Source organism: Panthera onca, chromosome B3 (assembly GCF_046562875.1).
Source record: "Panthera onca isolate mPanOnc1 chromosome B3, mPanOnc1 haplotype 2, whole genome shotgun sequence".
Classification (NCBI taxonomy): Eukaryota; Metazoa; Chordata; class Mammalia; order Carnivora; family Felidae; genus Panthera; species Panthera onca.
Genome location: NC_138344.1, coordinates 74350298 through 74370138, shown reverse-complemented (window position 1 = coordinate 74370138; position 19841 = coordinate 74350298). Strand labels below are relative to the sequence as shown.

Sequence of the window (19841 nt, the reverse complement as noted above, 5' to 3'; positions counted from 1 at the left end):
AACGCAGGAGCATTCTTGAGCCTTTCGGCAACCCGATGAAAGGAAGGAGGCGGGGTGAGAGGGGTGGAGCCAGGCAGTGACCCGGAAACAGAAGTGACTCCCACAGGCGATTGCTGGGGAGCGGCAGCGGCGACCGCAGCGGTAGAAGCAGCAAGTTATCTGTGTGCAGCTCCAAACTGGGAAGAAGATGCTAATTAAAGTGAAGGTGGGAGCACCTCCGGCCTTGCCAAGACGCTGTGGTACTGGGCTGGCCGTTGTGCCTTACGGGAGAAGCGGGGAAGGAAAACCACGCCTTTCCCTAGCCTGGAGGGTGCTGACAGCCTCAGGGCTCCGCGCGAGGGGTGATGGGAAGTGGGGGGCCCCAAGAAGGGTTTGAGAGCTGGGGACTGGCCCCGCCAGATCACCCCAGGGTCTCTGCTTGTCTTGGTTTCTCAGCCAGGACTGTGCCGTGACTCAGAAGGAAGCCGCCTTTGTCCGGGGTATCGCTGTATGCGAACCCCCGCGGTCATAGAGAAGGCCTAGCAGCAGCTTGGCTCCCCTTCTCGGATTCTTGGACTAAGCTGTGATCTCCATTTTGCACTGCCCAGCTTACCTGCTTCTCCAAGCACAGTACAAAAACGTTAGCTTGGGGAACCGAGAGCCTCCTAGGAGCTAGACTGTAAGCCTTTGCTGGTTGTCGCCAGTGTGACAGCCGGCCTTCAGGAACCAAAGCTGGGAGTGTGTTCATTCAGCACCCGCCTTTCTGAGCCGGGCCTCCTGGACCAGCCTCACTTCTGTGACTGAGGCAGGTTAGTTATCATTGCCCTAGTTCTTGGTACTGGTGATGTTTTCCTTCATCCCTGTCTCTCCCGTGGTTTTTATACCAATTGACAACACTCATTAGTCCTATCTGCTATTGCTTCTTTCGTACCTTCAGACAGAGAGGCAGAAACTAAAAACTGACGCAGTGCAACGTTAGTTTGGCCTTTTGCTGCTGAGTAAGTCTGTTCTTTCATCAGCTTTTTAGTGAATTTACCGTGCTTACCAGCCATTGTTAACCTCTTCATTCTTTCCAAACCACTTCTTGGCTGAGGATGGAGGCCAGCTTGTTGAAAATCTTTGTTTTTCAAACCTTTAGTAGTGGCTACAAGAGTCACTAATTATAAAATCCATTTAATGGGTCGCAAACAACGTTAACATAGAAATATCAGGGTATACTGCTGGATAAGAGTATTTCACGAATTTTGGTTTTCGTTTTATATGTATGTTAATTAAGCACATGTATGTATTACTAGTACATATGTATTCTTGTGAGTCACTGTCAAAGTCTGAGAAACACTAAAATGCTTTTTGGATATGAATTCTCACATCCTCTTAGTCAAAGAAGAGGTTACTTTGTACAGTGTTTTGTAAACTTCTTAAAAAATCTCAACCTGCTCTAAAAATGTTTACCTCAGGTTCCTCACAAACACAAAAAACTTACCATGTGTGATATGCTCTGATATTTCCAGTTTTGTTCTGAGTTGATTTCCTAACCCACCAATGGGTTGAGACCTGCAGTTTAAGAAAATACTGTGTTCTGGTTGGGCTTCTCAATTTAAAAGTGCATGAGAATCACCTGGGGATCTTGTTATGCGGATTCTAATTCAGTGGGTTTGGGATGAGACCTGAGATTCTGTATTTCCAGCATACTCCCGGGTGATGCTGATGCTGCTTGTCAGGGACTACCCGGAGTAGCAGCGTTCTAGATTTTCTCTTTGAATCCATTTTTGTTTAGTGTTTCTCTAAAATTGTTAGTCTCCTTTCCTGAAATGCTTTTCTTTGTGCCTCCACAAACAGGTTCCTATGCCTTTCATCTTTCTCTTTTTTGTTAGCTGCATTTTTTAATATATTAAGTATATACAAAAGCAATTAGCTCTTAGTATACAAATGGTAGGTTTTATTTATCAGGGTTTCTTTGCGAATTCAACTGTCTTCTCCCCGTAGCTGACTTTTTCCATATCTCTTTTTGCAGTCCTTTGCAATGAATGCCTCCTGATTTAAATCTTGTCTTGATGCCTCGTCTCTGTCTTTCTAAAATTAAATACATCATTTTCTGCTTTAGGTCATCTTCCCAGTACTCATCTCATGTATCAATCCCATCAATCTAGCAGGTATCTGGAATGTAATTCTTTAGAATCATTGTTTGCTTATAGAACCACATTTTTCCTTCGATAACCTCTTTTTTGCCTGATTTTCTTTCCATTCCCATCGTCCTTATCCTGGTCCGAGGTCTCATTAATTTATGTCTTTATTTCTCTGTAATACTTCTAACCCGATTTTCCTACCACATACCCCCTCTAAAGTTTAGAGTCTAAGCCATGACGTGGCGTACAAAAAAAATCATAGTGTACAGGTTTTCTTTATAGTTCTTTCTCATTATAGTACTCCCTAACCCCAGATTCTGCATTAGTGTCTTCTTTACTATCTAAGCCCCAGTTTTCTCATTCATGGTTTGTTTTTTTAAACACATTTGTATTTTTAACTTTAAACCAACAGTTCTTAAGGGTTCAGTTGAATGAGTTTTTAACAACAGTTATACATCCATGTAACAAGATCTAGAACATTTTCACCCCTTCCCTATGAAATTTCCATAGGTTAGTTTTGCTTGTTTTAGAATTTCATATAAAGGGAGTTAAAGAATATATAATTTTGTGTCTGGCTTCTTTCACTTAGCATTGTGTCTGTTATATCTGTGTAGTTCCTTCTTATTACTGTGTAATATTTAATTGAATGACTATATCAGTTTGTTTATCCATTCTCCTGTTGATGGACTTTTGGATTGTTTCAGTTTCTGGCTATTATAAATAAGGCTTCCATGAACATTGTTATACAAGTCGTTTTGTAGACCTATGTTTTCATTTCCTTTGGGTATAAATCTAGCAACAAAATTACTGGGATCATGTAGTAAATGTATGCAAGTTTAAAAGAAGCTGCCAGTTTTCCAAGGGGTTGTACCATTTTACATTCCCAGTTGCAGTGAATAAGCAGTCCAGCTGTTCTGTACCCTAGCTACCTTTTAGTCCTATCAGTCATTTTTATTTTAGCTATTATAATGGGTGTGAAATGTTAATTTCATTCAGGTTTAAATTGATGTTGATTTTCACCCACCATAGCACTTTGTCGTCATACCTTGTGTTTGGATAGTAGTATTCAATATGACATTTCCTTTTATATTAGTTCTATTAATTATATGTCTTGTCGTTTCTTGGTAGTAAATCTTGACTTGAAAAAGATTGTTGGCAAAGGCTGGATCCCTTAATTTCTTTTTATATCCCCTCAAGTGCCTAAAGCAAGCAGTATGTTGAGTTTAGGTTCATCATTGACTTGTCAAACATCATTGAATGTATTCCCAGGTGACAATGACCAGATTTGGAGGAAGAAACACAATATGAAATATCAAGAATATCTTTTAAAATTGCTCAGTTACTCTGATTTTTTTTAAACCCAAACATATTTTTTATTTGAATAGCATTTCAGTGTTTACAAGCACTTTTCTCCATTTCAAGCCACTTCATTCATGACAACCAATAAAGAATAAAACAATGGGGTCCATCACCTACACTGCCAATTGATACATTGTGTTATAAAAATGAAAAAATGGGATTGATATTTCCAATTTGAAAGGTTGACGCTTATTTTACAGGACTTTGAATTTTAATTATGAACTGTTTCAAACATACACAACAGGAGAGAGAAGGATATAATGCACCCCATATCCAGCTTCAAGTGCTGTCACCTCATGGCCAATCTTACTTATATTCACCAACTCTCGTTACCTTATGTTTTAAGAAACAAATCCCAGATAGCATATGTTATTTGTATGTGTTTCAGTATATATCTGTAAAAAAGGATTCTTTTTTTCCTAATGGAACTGTAATTATCACATCTAAAAAATTAACAGTGATTTATCACTGTCATCAAATTTTTCCCATTCTCTTTTTACACAGTTTGTTTCAATGTGAGTCCAACTAAGAGCCATACATTGCAGTTGGTTGATACGGATTTTAAGCCTCTTTAAAAAACCTGTAATTCCCCCCTTTTCCCCCTTTTCATGTTGAATAAACTAGGTGGTTTTTCCAGTGGAGTCTCCCACAGTTTGGATTTTGCTGATTATATTCCCATGTTTCCCCGTATTTCATGTCGATTGGTATATAAGATCTAGAGGCTTGATTAGTCTTTTGTATGTGTACTTGTGAGAATAAGTCATAGATGGTGTATGGTATGTAATTCTGTCACCTTTTTTGCTTTCTATGATGTTATAGACCTATTATTGCCTAGATCTATTATTTCATTGGAGGTTACAAAATGGGTATATCTAATTTTATTTTTGCTTGATATATTAGCTGGAACGCTCCAACAGTACTTACTAGCCATGTGAGCTATTGAACACTTGACATGTGGCTAATAAGACTGAGGAATTAAGTTTATGAACTATCTATTTGTGTTTAATTTTACTTAATTTAAATATAAAGCCTGAGACTTTATTCAGTTATCGGGAAAACTTTTAAGTCTGCTTGGAACAGTTTAGGTATGTAAGTCTACTTTTTCAACTGTAAGTTATGAAATTTAAATATAGTATAAATACAGTACTTCAAATGGAAATAAATCTACCATCTGAATCGAGATGTGCTATAAGTATGAAATGCACACAAGATTTTGAACATTTGGTTAGAACAAAGGAATGTAAAATACTAATTTTTATATTGATTATACATTGAAGTAATAATATTTTGAATATATTGGGTTTAAGAGTGTTAAAATTAATTTCACTTTTAAAATATGTGGCTGCTAGTATATTTTAAATTGTATATGTGGTTTGCATTACATTTATATCTTTTGGACAGTGCTGCTTTACAGAATCATTTCCTTACACTCCCATCAAGAACATTATTTTAAAAATAATGTTTTTCTCATTACAATGTATTCATGGTATAAAAAATGAAAAATACAGAAAAGCATAAATAATGTAATTAAAAGCATCCATAATGTCATAACTCAAAAACATTCACGTATATACCCTTCTACACTTGTTTGAAAGAGTATAAATACACGTATGTGTTTTGTGGTGTTGTTTTTTTTTTTTTTTTTTTTAACAAAACTGGAATTATACCATTATTCCACAGATTATTTGAGGGCTACGTAATTTTTCTTCTATGTTTGTGTCATAATTTATTTAACCCACTATTTAATACTTAGATTGCTTGTAATTTTTGAGTGTCAAAAGACTGTAATGACCATTATCATAGGTATATTTTTTAGCGTAGTCATGATTATCTTCCCAGAAGTGATGCTGCTGGGACACCGCTTAACCAGATTGTTCTCTGGATACATTCATGGGCTTCTACAGTCAGAAACAAAGGGCCAGTCTTAGAGTTTTAAATTTTACAAGCCAGTAATTTTTTTTTACTGTCATTAGATCCAAGCACCTTACCCTTGGGGGAGCAGTTCTAGGCCTTCTCTAAGGGTCTTTTTTACTCTTTAAAATTTTTTATTAAATCAGAATGAATATTTGTTTTATTATTATTCATGTGATGAAGGGGTATATTTTTATTAGAAACTTTAATAGTGCAGATAAAGGGAGAGTTCCCCTTAATAAACCCTTCCCTTAGTCCTATTCTCCTTCTCAATCACTACTATAGGAGATATGTATGCTTTTAATCATTTTTTCTATACATATACATATGTGTATCGCTATATATGGAAAATGATATATAATTAAACATTCTTTAGATCTTTCCACATTAGTGTATAAATTGTTGCATGGTAAGTGTATCAGTCTATGGATGTACCCTAGTTTTAATAGTTTTCTTATTAACAGGCATTAAGCTTTTCCTAGTGTTTTACAGTAAACCTGTTCTGTTGAGTAAACACATGTTTCTCTTTGAATACATCGCTCAGGTTTCAAGTTTTTCCTCCAAGTTAGTTAACCTAGAAATAGATTATCTGCTTGAAGAATCTTTGCATTTAAAGTATTAAGATCAGTAAAGTGAAATAATTTATGGATGACACAGAATTGCTAACTTTTCATTTTGTCAGGAAAGGGCTTTAAAAAAGCACCATATGTTGTTTCTGTCATTTCATAAAAGAACATTTTAAAAAAATTTCTTGGGACGCCTGGGTGGCTCAGTCGGTTGAGTGTCCGACTTTGGCTCAGGTCATGATCTCATGGTTCGTGAGTTTGAGCCCCATGTCGGGCTCTATGCTGACAGCCTGGAGCCTGCTTCGGATTCTGTGTCTCCCTCTCTCTCTGCTCCTCCCCCACTCATTCTCTGTCTCTCTGCTTCAAAAATAAATAAAAACAATTTTTAAAAAATTAAAAAAATCTCTTAAGTAGCCTCTACACTCAACATGGGGCTCAAACTCAAAATTCCGAGATTAAGAGTCACATGCTCCGGGGCGCCTGGGTGGCGCAGTCGGTTAAGCGTCCGACTTCAGCCAGGTCACGATCTCGCGGTCCGTGAGTTCGAGCCCCGCGTCAGGCTCCGGGCTGATGGCTCGGAGCCTGGAGCCTGTTTCGGATTCTGTGTCTCCCTCTCTCTCTGCCCCTCCCCCGTTCATGCTCTGTCTCTCTCTGTCCCAAAAATAAATAAAAAACGTTGATGGAAAAAAAAAAAAGAGAAAGAAAAAAAAAAAGAGTCACATGCTCCACCAGCTAAGCCAGCCAGGCACCCCTTCATGAAAGGATAGTTTAACAGCTGAATATATTTAGTTTTATGAAAATCTCACTATTGTCATTATTTTTCCATTTTACCATAAATTTTCACAGGCCAGCTTGGATTGGGGTAGAAACTTGGGAATCACTGTTGTGATTTATTCTTTTGCACCCAAAGAGGTAACTCTAAAAGAATTACTCTTATATTTTTTTAAATATTCTTAGTACTGAACTGATTCTCATAGTTGAGAAATTAGGTCCTAAGTACTGTCATCATTCTGGTCTATGTGAATACCATAAGTAGAGACCATTTGTTGTTTTGTGAACCTATTACAATCCTATACATTGGGTTTTAATATCAGACCAGAGACACTTAGGCGGTACTGAGTACAGAGCTGGAAAAGAAACAAACAAAACCTCAGGCTCTGGGGCCAGAGAGTCTGTGTTTGGGTCCACACTCTCCTTTTGACTTCATGGATATGCTTTTTAACCTATCCAAACCCCATTTTCCTCATCTATAAAATGGTGATAGCAATACTACATGTATCTCCTAACTTAGTTGCAATGATTAAATGTGTTGGTGCACTCAGTGTAGTTTCTGACTGTTGGAAAGTGTTAAACGTTGGCTATGATTGGGGCGCCTGGGTGGCTCAGTCAGTTGAGCGATCAACTTCGGCTCAGGTCATGATCTTGCAGTCTGTGAGTTCGAGCCCCATGTCGGGCTCTGTGCTGGTGGCTCAGAGCCTGGAGTCTACCTCCGATTCTGTGTCTCCCTCTCTCTGCCCCTTCCCCGCTCATGCTGTATGTCTCTCTGTCTCTCAAAAATGAATAAACGTTAAAAAAAAAAATTTTTTTTTTAACGTTGGCTATGACAGGGCACCTGGGCGGCTCAGTTGGTTAAGGATTTGACTTCGGCTCTATGATCTCACAGTTCATGAGTTTGAGTCCCCCTTCGGGTGAGCTCCACTTCTCTCTCTCTCTCTCTCTCATTCTCATTCTCTATGGGATGAAGCACATTTGTAAGTGTATGATCAGTGTAATTATTATGTGTATTATCAGCAGCCCTTAGCCTGTGGAAGAGGTCAAGAAGCTACAGCTGAAATTTAGTATTTAGGTAGAAGTCTGGAGAAGTTACAGAATAGAATGTTGAATTTTAGTGTTAATTGAAAAAACTGGTCATAAGTGGTCTCTGGGGTCCTTGAGAATTCTTTGAATTATCTGAATGTTAATTTCTAACTTTGATACAGGGAACAAAGGCATGCTTTCCTCAGGACATCTCTTATTGCTGTCTCATCCAAGGGAATGCCAGTATTCTCATGGATTCTAATGGGGTGGGCGTGGGAAGTTGGGTAAAATGACGTGTGGGATTAACAGGGTCAAATGGTCAAATGCCCTCTCAAAGCTGTCTACTGCCTAAAAGTGTTTGATAAATACAGATATGGTCAAAGCCTTCTGATTCTTCAAAGCAGCTTTGCTGACAATGTGCTTCTTTCAGAAGATGTAGATTCCCCAGAGATTAAGACAGGGTGTTTTACCTAGAAAACCAGTTGTATATTAGGCTGTAGGACTCATGAAACCCTTGCCTGTTGCAGACGCTGACCGGAAAGGAGATTGAGATTGACATTGAACCCACAGACAAGGTAATGTATGGCCAATACTTTTTCATGCCTGTCTCCCTACATGCACATTTGTTTGGATGTGCTGATGAACTTAGTCCTTTCCCTCTCATGCTATCTGCATAGCTCTTGTTCTTTCCACTTCCATGGTTCTACCCCTTAGCAGCCCCTGACTACTTGTACCCCTAAAGGTGGAGCGAATCAAGGAGCGTGTGGAGGAGAAAGAGGGAATTCCCCCACAGCAGCAGCGGCTCATCTACAGTGGAAAACAGATGTAAGTTGGACATAGTTGTGAGGTTGAGGGAGCAAATACTGATGGAGGAGCCTGAGATCCTTTGGTGATTTGGTGAATCCTATGAATTCCTTCTCGGATAAGATTTTTGCACACATAAAATAAAATACATAGATTTACAAAGGAAACTAATGATAATGAGATACGGTTCTCAAGATACTAAAAACAAAGTTGTGAAAAAATAACATATGTGGTTTATTAATACATTAAGATCTAATGGTAGGAATAATTACCATAATTTTGATATATTTTCAAAATACTTGCAAACAGTTATGTTATGAAATTTCTGTCCACAGGTCACCCATGTTGCTAATACCACTGTGGGTTTTTTGTCTATGTTCAAAATTAAAAGAAATATAGGGGTGCCGGAGTGGCTCAGTCAGTTAAGCTTCCAACTTCAGCTCAGGTCATGATCTCACGGTTCGTGAGTTCGAGCCCTGCATCAGGCTCTGTGCTGACAGCTCAGAGCTTGGAGCCTGCTTCAGATTCTGTGTCTCCCTCTGTCTGCCCCTCCACTGCTTGCACTCTATTTCCCGCATTGTCTCAAAAATAAACATTAAAAAAAATTTATCAAATTTCATTTAAGGGGTTAGTAAAAATAAAGATGTAAATTCTTTCTGCATTCATAGACCCCCCAGAAAGACTCAAAAAACTAAGCATAAGAATCTTGTTCTAGATGGTATTTCTAATCCCTCCACCCTTTTTTTTTGCCCCCTTTTCCTGCAGGAATGATGAGAAGACAGCAGCTGATTACAAGATCCTAGGTGGTTCAGTCCTCCACCTGGTGTTGGCTCTGAGAGGAGGAGGTGGCCTTAGGCAGTGATGGACCCTCCCTCCATTTTACCTCCTTACCCTGTCGCTCCTAATGAGGCATCATATGTCCTCTCACTCTGTGGGACACCAGAGCCACTGCCCCCTCTCCTGGATGCCCAGTCTTGTTTGGCGGAAGACCGTGAGGACCCCAGGATGCGGTGTTCCTGACCCAAAGGGCCCTTGGTGGCCATTGGGTTTTAGTTTGCAGTCCTGTGTGCTTCCCTCTCTTATGGCTATGTCCCTAGTTGCCAATAAAATATTTCCTGACCTCCTGGAATCTTTCTTGTATTGCACAAAAGTGCACATCACAGTATATACTCTTTTACATTTCTGAAGGACAACGGAAGGGAATGTGCCCTTAGGGTGATTATCAGACTGTAGGAAAGTCAGCTCTAAGTGGTGTGGAGCCAGTTCTTATCAGCTCAGGAGATCTAATTATTGTCATCTCTTCCCAACCCCATAATTGATTTCGTGCTTGTAGCTTGAAATTGGCCATGATAGGAATATTTACAGAAGACAAACAATACAAATCAGCCCCTCCCCCCAAACTGGTTGTTACACATTTACCAGTGTACTACTGATATAGGTAGTAGAAACCAGGAGAGTGAATTCTCTCCCATTGTAGCCCTACTGGACATTTGGGCCCGGTTCAAGAAAGGCCTCAGGGGCTTCACAGACACTACGATGTTTATGGCTGGAATGCGGGGGAGGGCTCTGGGTTCTGGAGAGGCGGATTCGGAGAAAGGTTGAGTGAAGAGTGAGTGACAAAGCTACGAATAACTTAGGTCTCAGCTGGTAAGATAAAATGAGAGAGGTGTCGGATGAAAGGGCTCCCTTCCCTGGCGTTTCTAGCCGATTCCCGCCACGCTGGGTGGAGAAGAAAGGGAAGAAGGTGTCTCGGAGAGATGGACCACTGCTGTCCCGTGGGTGGTGGCGTGGGCACTTAGCTACAGTCCTTCCCCCGCTCCGCCGTCAGGAGGCGCTCTTGCGCGGCCTCCAGACCCACGGCCGCAGCTCCGCGCGGCGACGCTCTAGTCGCTGTTTCTCTAAGGCAGGAGGGGCGGTTTGCAGCCGCAGGGCCTCGCCTCGCATCGCGCAGCCTGCCAGCGCCGGTCATGACGCGGCTCCCAAAGCTGGCGGTTTTCGATCTGGGTGAGGAACCGGCCCGGGGAGATTTGCGGCGTGCTCTCCTTTTCCAAAGCCCCGCTGCAGTTCTCGGGGCCCTGCGCGCTCCGAGCCTGAGCCCTCCCTCCGTCCTCCCGCAGATTACACGCTCTGGCCGTTCTGGGTGGATACGCACGTAGACCCCCCGTTCCACAAGAGCAGGTGAGGCGGCGCCGGGGAGGCCGGGTCCGGGCGGGGCCGGCCTCCGCTGAGCGCGCTCTCGCCCTCCAGCGACGGGGCCGTTCGGGATAGGCGGGGCCAGACCGTCCGACTGTATCCAGAAGTGCGTGACGTCCTGGAAAGGTTGCAGGGCCTTGAGGTACCCGTCGCGGCCGCTTCACGGTAAGGAGAGCGACTGAAAAAAAGCTGTCGGTCTCATGCTGAGAGACGCATGCATGAGGAGGCGTCTCGTGTAACCCCTTGGCTACAAAAACTTTGGCGGTGCGGATTTGCACGTATTTGCATATTTTTCTAATTGTACCCTTTCCTGTGCCTTTTATTTATTAAACCTTGACTGGCTTAGCGCCGCCTGTGTCAGACGGGAAGCCTAGGGAATCGAATAAGGACCGAGGGTGCCTACTTATCCTGGAAAAACAGCAAGTTGATTTCCCCTTGGTTAAACATAACTTGGCTTGCAGCCCCTGGCCCTGCTGATCCCATCTATTATTACACCTTTTTGCAGAACAGGGGAGATTGAAGGGGCCAACCAGCTACTGGAGCTCTTTGACCTTGACAGATACTTTGTTCATCGGGAAATCTACCCAGGCAGCAAGGTCACCCACTTTGAGAGGTATGCAGAGATAAGGTAGAAGCTGGGAGGCCAGAGAGGCTGCAGGAGCTAAGAAGCCAGTGTGGTCACCCCCTGCCCTGCCTTGCACAGGTTGCAGCAGAAGACTGGAGTTGTCTTCTCCCAAATGATCTTCTTTGATGACGAGAAGCGGAATATCCTAGACGTCAGCAAACTGGGTACAGAGTGGTGAGATTAGCCTTTTGGGGAATGAGGAGAAAGGGTTCCTAGGAGCGGTTAGATAGATAGGTCCAGGATGGGTAGCTTGCATGCAATTTTTGGGTGCACCCCAAAAAGGTGAGAGTAACAACAGGCTTGATGAAATGTGGCTTCTTTTCTTTCTAGGAGTTACCTGTATTCATGTCCAGAATGGAATGAATCTTCAAACCCTAAGTCAGGGACTGGAGACATTTGCAAAGGCCCAAGCTGGGCCCTGAGGTCCAGTCCTGTGGATGAGCCTCATTTGAAGCATAAAACTGAAAGGAAATCACGAAGGCATTTTCAGGTGTATTTGTAAATTATTAAAGTATGTTTGTGTGTGACAGAAATCTTCTGGCTGGTTTTTGTTTTTCTAGCTTTGTAGCCGGCATTGGCTTTTCGGAGGTGCCAAGACCAGAGCGAGTGGAATTAGACTTCATCCGGCTCTGCCAAAGAAACTTGTGGCACACCCGACTGTGGCCCCCTTGTGCTCACACCATCCGCGCCCCAATTCCTGAACTCTGTCAAGGGCCGGGAGAACTCTTCCACTGGCCCCAAGAAGTGGGATGTAAGACCCTGTACATTCCCTTTCAGGAAAACAAATACTGTGCTTTTGGGGGGGGGGGGGGGGGCGGCCTTTTTAAAGAATCAAAAACGGAGCGGCCGCTTTAAGAGGAGCGAATGGGTTGGGGGCTGGTGGCTCGGGTCACGTGGCAGAAGTGGCCTCGTTGGCTCTTGTTGATGATGTCGCCGCGGTGCCCCAAGGAGGGATTGGCCCAGGCCGGTCTCTGAGAGATGAGACCGCACCCTCCCGGGAGCCAGGCGGAAGTTGCAAAAAGCCGCGGAGAGGAGGCAGGAGAGGCAAGGGTGGTGGAGATGAGTGGTCTCGGCAGACTCTTCGGGAGGGGTGAGCCCGGGTGAGCCCGGTGGGCTGGTGGTGCTGGCCAAGGGGGTGTGGGGAAGGCCATGGCCCCCAGCTGTCGCGAAAACCCCGTCCAGGGCCCAGGCCTCCTCACGTGCCAGGAGGCCCCGCCTTGTCAGGCTGTCTGGCTCTGGCTGTCTTCCTTCCCCCGCCCCAGGGAGAAGAGCTCCGGGTCGGGCCGGAACGTGAATGGAGGGTCCCCACTGTTTAGGCTGGGGAGTTGAGTTTCCGACTGTCATCATCTAGTCCTTTCCAAAACACTGGTGCTTCCTTTATGCTGGCCAAGGGGGGAATCCGAGGTGATGAAAAAAGATTGTCTACTTAAAACTCCCATCTGGTGGGGGGAGACCAGCAAAAACTGGTAATAGTGTAGTGTGGGAACTCCATAATGGAGATGTTCCTAAAAACATGAGGCGTGAGGGGTTGTGATCCAGAGGGCTAAGGTATGCCAGGTGGAGAATTGAGGTACTCCAGGGGGGAGGTAACTGTGTGCAAAACAGGCAGGAACGAGTATGGTAGTAATACTTAGGGGAAAGAGGAGTTCTGGCTGGTGGGTGTGTGTGTGCGTGTGCGTGGGTGTGCGCGCGCGCGCGCGCACATGCCCACGCCAGCTGAAGAAGAGGAAAGTAGAAGTGTGGATGGAGAGGTGAACAAGGGCCAGGTCAAGAAGGGCCTTGTATTTCTCATTAAAGTTTTAGATTTTATCTTGCAGGCAATGGAGAGTGTGAAAGGATTTTAAGCAGGCAAGGGCCTGCCTTATTAATTTTAATTACTGTCAGAAGTGCAGAAGATGAAGGGGAAAATGGAGATCAGATTTTTTTTTTTTTTCCTCTACCCCCTGTACTTCATTCAGTTTGAGGGTGTGAAGTTAGGACCTTGGGCATCTCCTAGGACAGCAAGTGGAACAGCGATTATAAAAAGTGACCAAACTCCAGTGGGGATGTGCTCATAGGAGGGCCATGCATATGTGTCAGCAGGGGGTATATGGGAACTTTGTATCTTCCTCTCAGATTTGCTGTGAACCTAAAACTTCTAGTGGGCGGGGGCTGAGGGGGAAGCCTGGGAATGACTTGAAAGGCAATTTGTTGTTGTTTTTTTTTAATTTTTTTTTTTAACGTTTATTTATTTTTGAGACAGAGAGAGACAGAGCATGAATGGGGGAGGGTCAGAGAGAGGGAGACACAGAATCTGAAACAGGCTCCAGGCTCTGAGCTGTCAGCACAGAGCCTGACGCGGGACTTGAACTCACGGACCGCGAGATCATGACCTGAGCCGAAGTCGGCCGCTTAACCGACTGAGCCACCCAGGCGCCCCGAAAGGCAATTTGAAATAGCAAAGAATACTGGATTTGGAAGTCATACTGCCACATTTCAATTCCTGCTCAATTCTCTCTGGCTGTGATTTTAAACAAATGATTATTTAACACATATATGCCTGTTTTTCACATTTGTAAAGTGAAGATAGTATATTCGTTATAGAGAGTCATTTTGGGATTAAGAGTAAGACAGGTGCCTAGCACACACTCTGCGCTCAGTGATTGGTGGCTAATATATTTCCTCCACACAATATGGGCCTGCTTGATTGCACTCCAGGGAAGAAGGAGAAGGGGCCAACCCCTGAAGAGGCAATACAGAAACTGAAGGAGACAGAGAAGATATTGATCAAGAAACAAGAGTTTCTGGAGCAGAAGATTCAACAGGAGCTACAAATGGCCAAGAAGCATGGGACCAAGAATAAGAGAGGTAATGGGGGAGAGGTGCCAACTGGGCGGGCCCAGGTGGGAAGCATAAGGGCTTCTGGCTCTGATGCTCAGGGTGTGGGCTGGGTCAGCTGCCCTACAGGCTTTGCGGAGGAAGAAAAGATTCGAACAGCAGTTGGCACAAACCGATGGGACATTATCTACCCTGGAGTTTCAGCGTGAGGCCATTGAGAATGCCACCACCAATGCAGAAGTGCTTCGGACCATGGAGCTTGCTGCCCAAGGCATGAAGAAGGCCTACCAGGACATGTGGGTACGGGGGGAGGGAAGCAGGGGGCCCAGGCACTGGGGAAAGTAGCTTGGTATTTTCTCTTGACTCTTAAAACCTCTCAGAATGTAAATTTATAGATGTCTGTGACAGCTAGACCTCTGTCAGTCTCCTTGCTTCTTGGAAGATCTCTTTGCTGGCTGAAGCATTCTAGGGAGGAAAGAGGATTTTCCTAATTAAAAACAATTTTTTTTAATGTTTATTTATTTTTGAGAGAAAGAAACAGTGTGAGTGGGAGAGGGGCAGAGAGAGAAGGAGACACAGAATCGGAAGCAGGCTCCAGGCTCCGAGCTGTCAGCACAGAGCCCGACGCAGGGCTCAAACTCAAAAGCAGTAAGATCATGACCTGAGCTGAAGTCAGACACTCAACTGACTGAGCCATCCGGGTGCTCCTTTTTTTTTTTTTTTTAATTTTTTTAAATGTTTATTTATTTTTGAGAGAAAGAAAGAGTGTGAGTTGGAGAAGGGCAGAGAGAGAAGGAGGGATTTTCCTAATTTTTAAAGATCCTTCAGGAAGAGGAGTACAGCCTATTCTCCCCAAAGTGGCTTCTTGCCAATTCTCAGCCCAGACTTGCTTCCACAGAATTTCCCAGGGATCTCTTCTGATAGCCATGGATTTATCAGTCTGAGGCCACAGACAGGAGGGTGTTCATCCATGCAAGATGGGAAAGTCAGGAGCGTTGTTGCCTGATTTCATAGCTATATATCTTGTTCTCAGGGACATTGACAAGGTGGATGAACTGATGGCCGACATTACAGAACAACAGGAGGTGGCCCAGCAGATCTCAGATGCCATTTCTCGGCCTGTGGGCTTTGACGTGGATGAGGTGATTGGAGCAAGGGGTCAGGGAATATTGGAGAAAGCATGAGACTAGCCGGAAGGAATGCCCAAGAGAATTGTGGGGCAAATTTGGGAGGGGGGATTCAAAAATGGTATGTTTTCGGAAGTAGACATTTCCTTTCTTCATTTTTAAGAGTCTTCTTGTCCCATGTCCAGGATGAACTGTTGGAGGAGCTAGAGAAGCTGGAGCAGGAGGAATTGGCCCGGGAGTTGTTACATGTAGGCGACAAGGAGGAAGAACCCCCCATCAAACTGCCCAGTGTACCTTCCACACATCTACCTGAAGAGCCAGGTACTCAGGGTTATTCTCTTGTCTCAAGGACTTGAGAGGGTGGGATAGATATGGGGAAAGATTATATTCTTCTTACATCCTGCCTCAAAGGAGCCAGGCAGAGAGGGCTGCTGCTACAGTTGCACAGGTTGTTGACTGCATAAGGGTACCTGGCTGAGGGGGAATGAAGACTAAGTCCAGCCTCTGCCTCACTCAGCAATCTGTGTACCCTGGTGTGGGGCTGCAAGTGCTGGGAGAAAGAAGCACATCTTCCCAATTTGTACAGAGCTGCTCTGGGAATTTGCAGCAGCCCAGCAAGCAGAAGGACCACACCTTTACGTTCTTTGCTGAGGGAGAGATGTTTCAGCAGATTCTCAGTGTCACAGCAGGGGATTATTGACGTTGCCAAAGCCCTAATACTTCTTTCTTTCTCCGGGTATCCTTGTCCCCCAAGCTCCCAAAGCGGATGAAGATGAAGAAGCACTAAAGCAGTTGGCTGAGTGGGTGTCCTGATGTGTCTGGGCTTGTTTTCCTGGTGCTGACTTCATTGGTCTCTTTTCCTTAAGTGCCAAGTGCTAAGCTAAAGGAACGTAGCCTTTTGGGGGGGTCCTGCTGAGGGTGATAGTGACCCTGCCTGAAAAAGGGTTGTTGCCCTCCCCTCCCTGGCTCAACTCTGAAAGAGAATGTTGGTGCAAGAGGAGCCCCTTGGCTTCCTTCTCTTTGATAACAGTTACAGTGCCCTTGTTCCCAATAAAATCAGGCAGATGGAACCCTAGTGTTTCTACTGCCTCATCTACACCTGAAACTCTTCCCTGGTCTTTGGAGCTTTGTTTCAAGCGATGAATCATAGTGGGAGTAAGAAGGGGCATTGGAACATAGAGAAAGTGGGCACTGACAATATCTTGATCTACTATGTTCCAGGCATGTACTGTTTCATCTTTCACATTGGTTTGTCCTAGAGTTGCCTGGTGCTGAGGTTAAGGTTAACCTTATTATATATAACTGCCACCTATTATTTATCTTGGGACCATGTGGAGCTGTCTCTGAGTCTTCTCTCATTGCTTTCCCCCAGTCATGCCTCTGCCAAGACAGCCCCATGACTTACTACTCATTTTCACTTTGCAAAGCCCATTTTCAAGGGCAGGGAGGGAGAATACAGGGATAAAGGAGCAAGGAGCTTTCCATTATTCAGAACCCATAGCTAACAGGCTTGGTTTGAACTGTCATTTCTGTTTCTAAGAGCAATAGTGTGCATGATTCACTCGGATCGTTTCAGTCGTGGTTAAGGTGGCATTTGAAGGAAGGAGAAGAAACCAAGGCATTTCACACATCCTGATACCCATTTCTAAGAGAGCAAATAATGCCATCCCTTTGGTTATAAACAGGGAGAGCCATGGCCAAACAGCAACCAGGGCCTCTGCCCCACTGCTTGAACATTTAGAATGCACAGAAATGTGTAATAATAAGCATTTACTTAGAATAATGAAACTTCCCGAAAGGGATGTTCATCTGAGCACCCTCTCCCCCTGAGCCACATGTGAGCTATATACTGAATTACAGTGTTGACTTTAATAGGTGTCAAGATGACCAGTTACAGACTGGTTAGAAATCCACCTCTTGGACTCAGTAGTGTTCCCTGCTAGTTCCCTTGAGGAAAGAGTGTCTTTGACTCCAGCTGATGAAACTAAATCAGGTATAGATTTATTTTTCGTAGAAAAGATCGTTAGCCCCAGACCCTCCTGCTTTGCTCCTCTCTCAACTCCCTCCCTTAACCACTTTTAGGTATTGATTTCCAAGGACTGGTGCCGATTAGTGGTGCTGGGGGGTTGGCACATGGCCTCAAGCAGCCTGATCTCATGGGTGGGTTGCTGAGGCTGGAACTTGAGCACCCAAGGATCCTTGATGATGTCCAGGATGGTGGCACGCTTGGTGGCTTGGCATAGCATCTGGAAGACCAGGTTCTAGGGCAGGGGAGAGAGAGGTCTTGGCTGAGCTTGCCTCCCATTGTGCCACACAGGCAATGAGCAGTTGGACCTGAGAGAGAAGCAGGATAGCCCATCACACCACTCTGGTAAAAGGGGGTGTGGCCCTGATTTGATCCTGATGAGCCTGGCATGTAACTCCCTGGAGCAGAAGGGAAGGAAGGGTTCCTTGGGGGGAAATCCTTGCCTTATCCTGCTGAAACCAGCTCATCACTCACATCTAAGGTGTGGAGCCCAGGAATGGCCCTCTAAGCTCCCTCCCCACCAACTACTCTGGGGCAGGGGCTACAGTGTGAGACAGTGATGGTGGGGAAGAGCCTCCCCCGGGGTGGGGAGGCCTACATTAGGTATTCCCTCCCTGTGGGTCATCCCTGAGGCCTCAGCCCTCCTGGGGGAGCCAGCACCTTGCACTCCTGGGAGATGGAGTAGTTAGGTGGAAAAGTGACCTCCTTTTGAGTCTCTTTCAGCAGCTTTAAGAGATTGGTGTCATCAAAGGGCAGCCGGGCCACCACTAGAGTGTAGAGGATGACGCCCATGCTCCAGGTGTCAGACAGGAAAGGGTTGTAGGGCAAGCCCAACAAGATCTCCGGGCAGGCATAAGCAAAGCTGCCACAGTAGGTCCGGCTGAGGTGGGTAAAGCAGTTCATATGGCGGTAAGAAGAGCTACCATGCACAGTCTGGTTAGAAGGCACCATCTTGGCGAAGCCAAAGTCCGATATCTTCACGTTCTCCCACTTGTCCAGCAACAGGTTCTCCAACTTTAAGTCCCTACCAGCAGCAGAAAGGCTGGGGGTCAGGCTGGGGAGAGGGCTTAGTATTAGACCAGGAGCTGAAGGGCCAGGGGTCAGAGGCTAGAGATGGAAAAGGCAAAGTGGGAGACAGGTGCCGTTATGAGGACACAAGGTTGAGAGGAAGGAACCATGGAGTTAATGAGCAGAGCCCAAAGGTGAGAGAGGATGGTACCTGGGGACCAGCGAGGGCTCATCATTGTAGTTCACAGAGTGCTGTGTTCACGGTGGGTACTACATAAATGTTCTTGACCAGACAATTAAAATAGAGGGGATGGATGGGCCTAGATAACTGAGGAAGGCCAAGGGAGGGAAAAAGAGGGCAGAAAATGGAAAATATGCATAAAACCCCCTTGAGAGCCCAAAGGCCCCAGCCTGGGTGGCAGCGCCCTCACCGGTGCACGATGCCCTTGCTGTGCAGGTAGGCGATGCCCAGGGTCATCTGGGAGAACCACTTGCCAGCATGGGGCTCAGAGCAAGCCCCATAGTGCTGGATCCATTCAAGGACGTCACCACCCTGAGCCAGCTCCAGAATGATGTATACTCGGGATGTGGTTTCGATGGCCTGATAGAAGTTGATGAGGTACTTGTGCCGCATGACCTTCATTACCTGGCCCCGGAAGAGGGACCCATCAAACCTGGGAAGGGAGAACCCTGGCTGTGCTCCCAGCCCTCCTACTGTCCTGCTGCTAACTTACTTAGAACTCTGCAGCAGGATTAAACCCCAGAGGGCTGGTGGTTTGTGGGCAGACCCTATGCTTTGTACTTTTACTTTGTGAGGCGCTGGAGGTGAGTGGGTGGGTGGAAAGAGGTTGAATTTGTATCATCTTCCTGCTGCATAGTAAGACATTCACCCGATTTGGGGTTGGGGGTGGGGTTCTGGCTCTACCCCCTCCAGACCATGGCCAGAAGTCTTAATGAGCTTGGTACCAGTACCCTATTCTAGCCCCCTTTCCAACCTGTATCTCACGGGGCAGGAACTTGTTAAGGTAGTCCTCAGAGGCCTTCTTCTTTGAGATGATCTTGACAGCCACCATGATCTTCTGCTTTGTATAGTAAGCCTCATAAACCGTCCCATAGGAGCCATTGCCAATGACCTTGCCCACCTCGTAACCATACTCCTCCATGACAGAGCGGTAGGCTGAGGTGGGTGGTGCTACCTCCAGGGTGTCTCCCTTCCGCATGGTGTTGGGCTTTCTGAGAGCAGGGAGCTTTGCTACTTAAAAGCCTATTATCTGCTCAGAAAGCCATGAGGGCTAGGGTACCAAAGTAAAGTTAGTCTTTGAAAGCTTGCCTATATAGTCACACAAGTCTGGGATGCTGGGATCAACTCTCACTAGAAACGTGGAGGGGGAAGAAGGGAGAAGCAGTTCTTTTTGTCTCCACTAGCTGTTGTTACTTCTTTCTCCTCCTGGTTACGGAACTCCTCAAGGTCCCATGTTCCACATACATCACAATTCACCTTCT

The 19841-nt window shown here is 45.1% G+C and overlaps 4 protein-coding genes across 11 annotated transcripts; 3 read left to right on the top strand and 1 right to left on the bottom strand.

Annotated features, from left to right (window-relative positions):
* The first annotated feature begins 20 nt into the window (after positions 1–20).
* Positions 21–9662, top strand: NEDD8 (NEDD8 ubiquitin like modifier). Its single transcript, XM_060619352.3, has 4 exons — positions 21–205; positions 8266–8313; positions 8481–8563; positions 9308–9662. The coding sequence occupies exons 1-4, from the start codon at positions 188–190 to the stop codon at positions 9402–9404; spliced, it is 246 nt and encodes an 81-aa protein (XP_060475335.1). The 5' UTR covers positions 21–187; the 3' UTR covers positions 9405–9662.
* A 103-nt stretch (positions 9663–9765) lies between these two features.
* Positions 9766–11893, top strand: MDP1 (magnesium dependent phosphatase 1). 2 transcript variants are annotated; one of them, XM_060619350.2, is made up of 6 exons: positions 9766–10546; positions 10660–10720; positions 10790–10900; positions 11241–11348; positions 11439–11534; positions 11691–11893. In XM_060619350.2, the coding sequence occupies exons 1-6, from the start codon at positions 10510–10512 to the stop codon at positions 11860–11862; spliced, it is 585 nt and encodes a 194-aa protein (XP_060475333.1). In that variant the 5' UTR covers positions 9766–10509; the 3' UTR covers positions 11863–11893. The 2 variants fall into 2 exon arrangements, with proteins under 2 accessions (XP_060475333.1, XP_060475332.1); XM_060619349.3 differs by having other exon boundaries at positions 10071–10546; positions 11439–11524.
* On the top strand, positions 11874–16409 carry CHMP4A (charged multivesicular body protein 4A). 4 transcript variants are annotated; one of them, XM_081795904.1, is made up of 7 exons: positions 11998–12111; positions 12312–12450; positions 14058–14207; positions 14296–14473; positions 15211–15319; positions 15490–15625; positions 16059–16409. In XM_081795904.1, exons 2-7 carry the CDS (start codon positions 12339–12341, stop codon positions 16115–16117), a joined length of 744 nt encoding a protein of 247 aa, XP_081652030.1. In that variant the 5' UTR covers positions 11998–12111; positions 12312–12338; the 3' UTR covers positions 16118–16409. The 4 variants fall into 4 exon arrangements, with proteins under 4 accessions (XP_081652029.1, XP_081652030.1, XP_060475328.1 ...); XM_060619345.2 differs by lacking the exon at positions 11998–12111 and adding an exon at positions 12677–12764 and having other exon boundaries at positions 12339–12450; XM_081795903.1 differs by lacking the exon at positions 12312–12450 and having other exon boundaries at positions 11874–12111.
* Positions 16410–17280: 871 nt separating this feature from the next.
* Positions 17281–19787, bottom strand: TSSK4 (testis specific serine kinase 4). Of its 4 annotated transcripts, none has more exons than XM_060619341.3 (4): positions 19334–19787; positions 18770–18984; positions 17991–18354; positions 17281–17638 (listed from the first exon to the last, which is right to left on the bottom strand). In XM_060619341.3, exons 1-4 carry the CDS (start codon positions 19556–19558, stop codon positions 17459–17461), a joined length of 984 nt encoding a protein of 327 aa, XP_060475324.2. In that variant the 5' UTR covers positions 19559–19787; the 3' UTR covers positions 17281–17458. The 4 variants fall into 4 exon arrangements, with proteins under 4 accessions (XP_060475324.2, XP_060475322.2, XP_060475319.2 ...); XM_060619339.3 differs by having other exon boundaries at positions 17991–18384; positions 19334–19786; XM_060619336.3 differs by having other exon boundaries at positions 17281–17565; positions 17991–18384; positions 19334–19782.
* Positions 19788–19841: the final 54 nt, after the last annotated feature.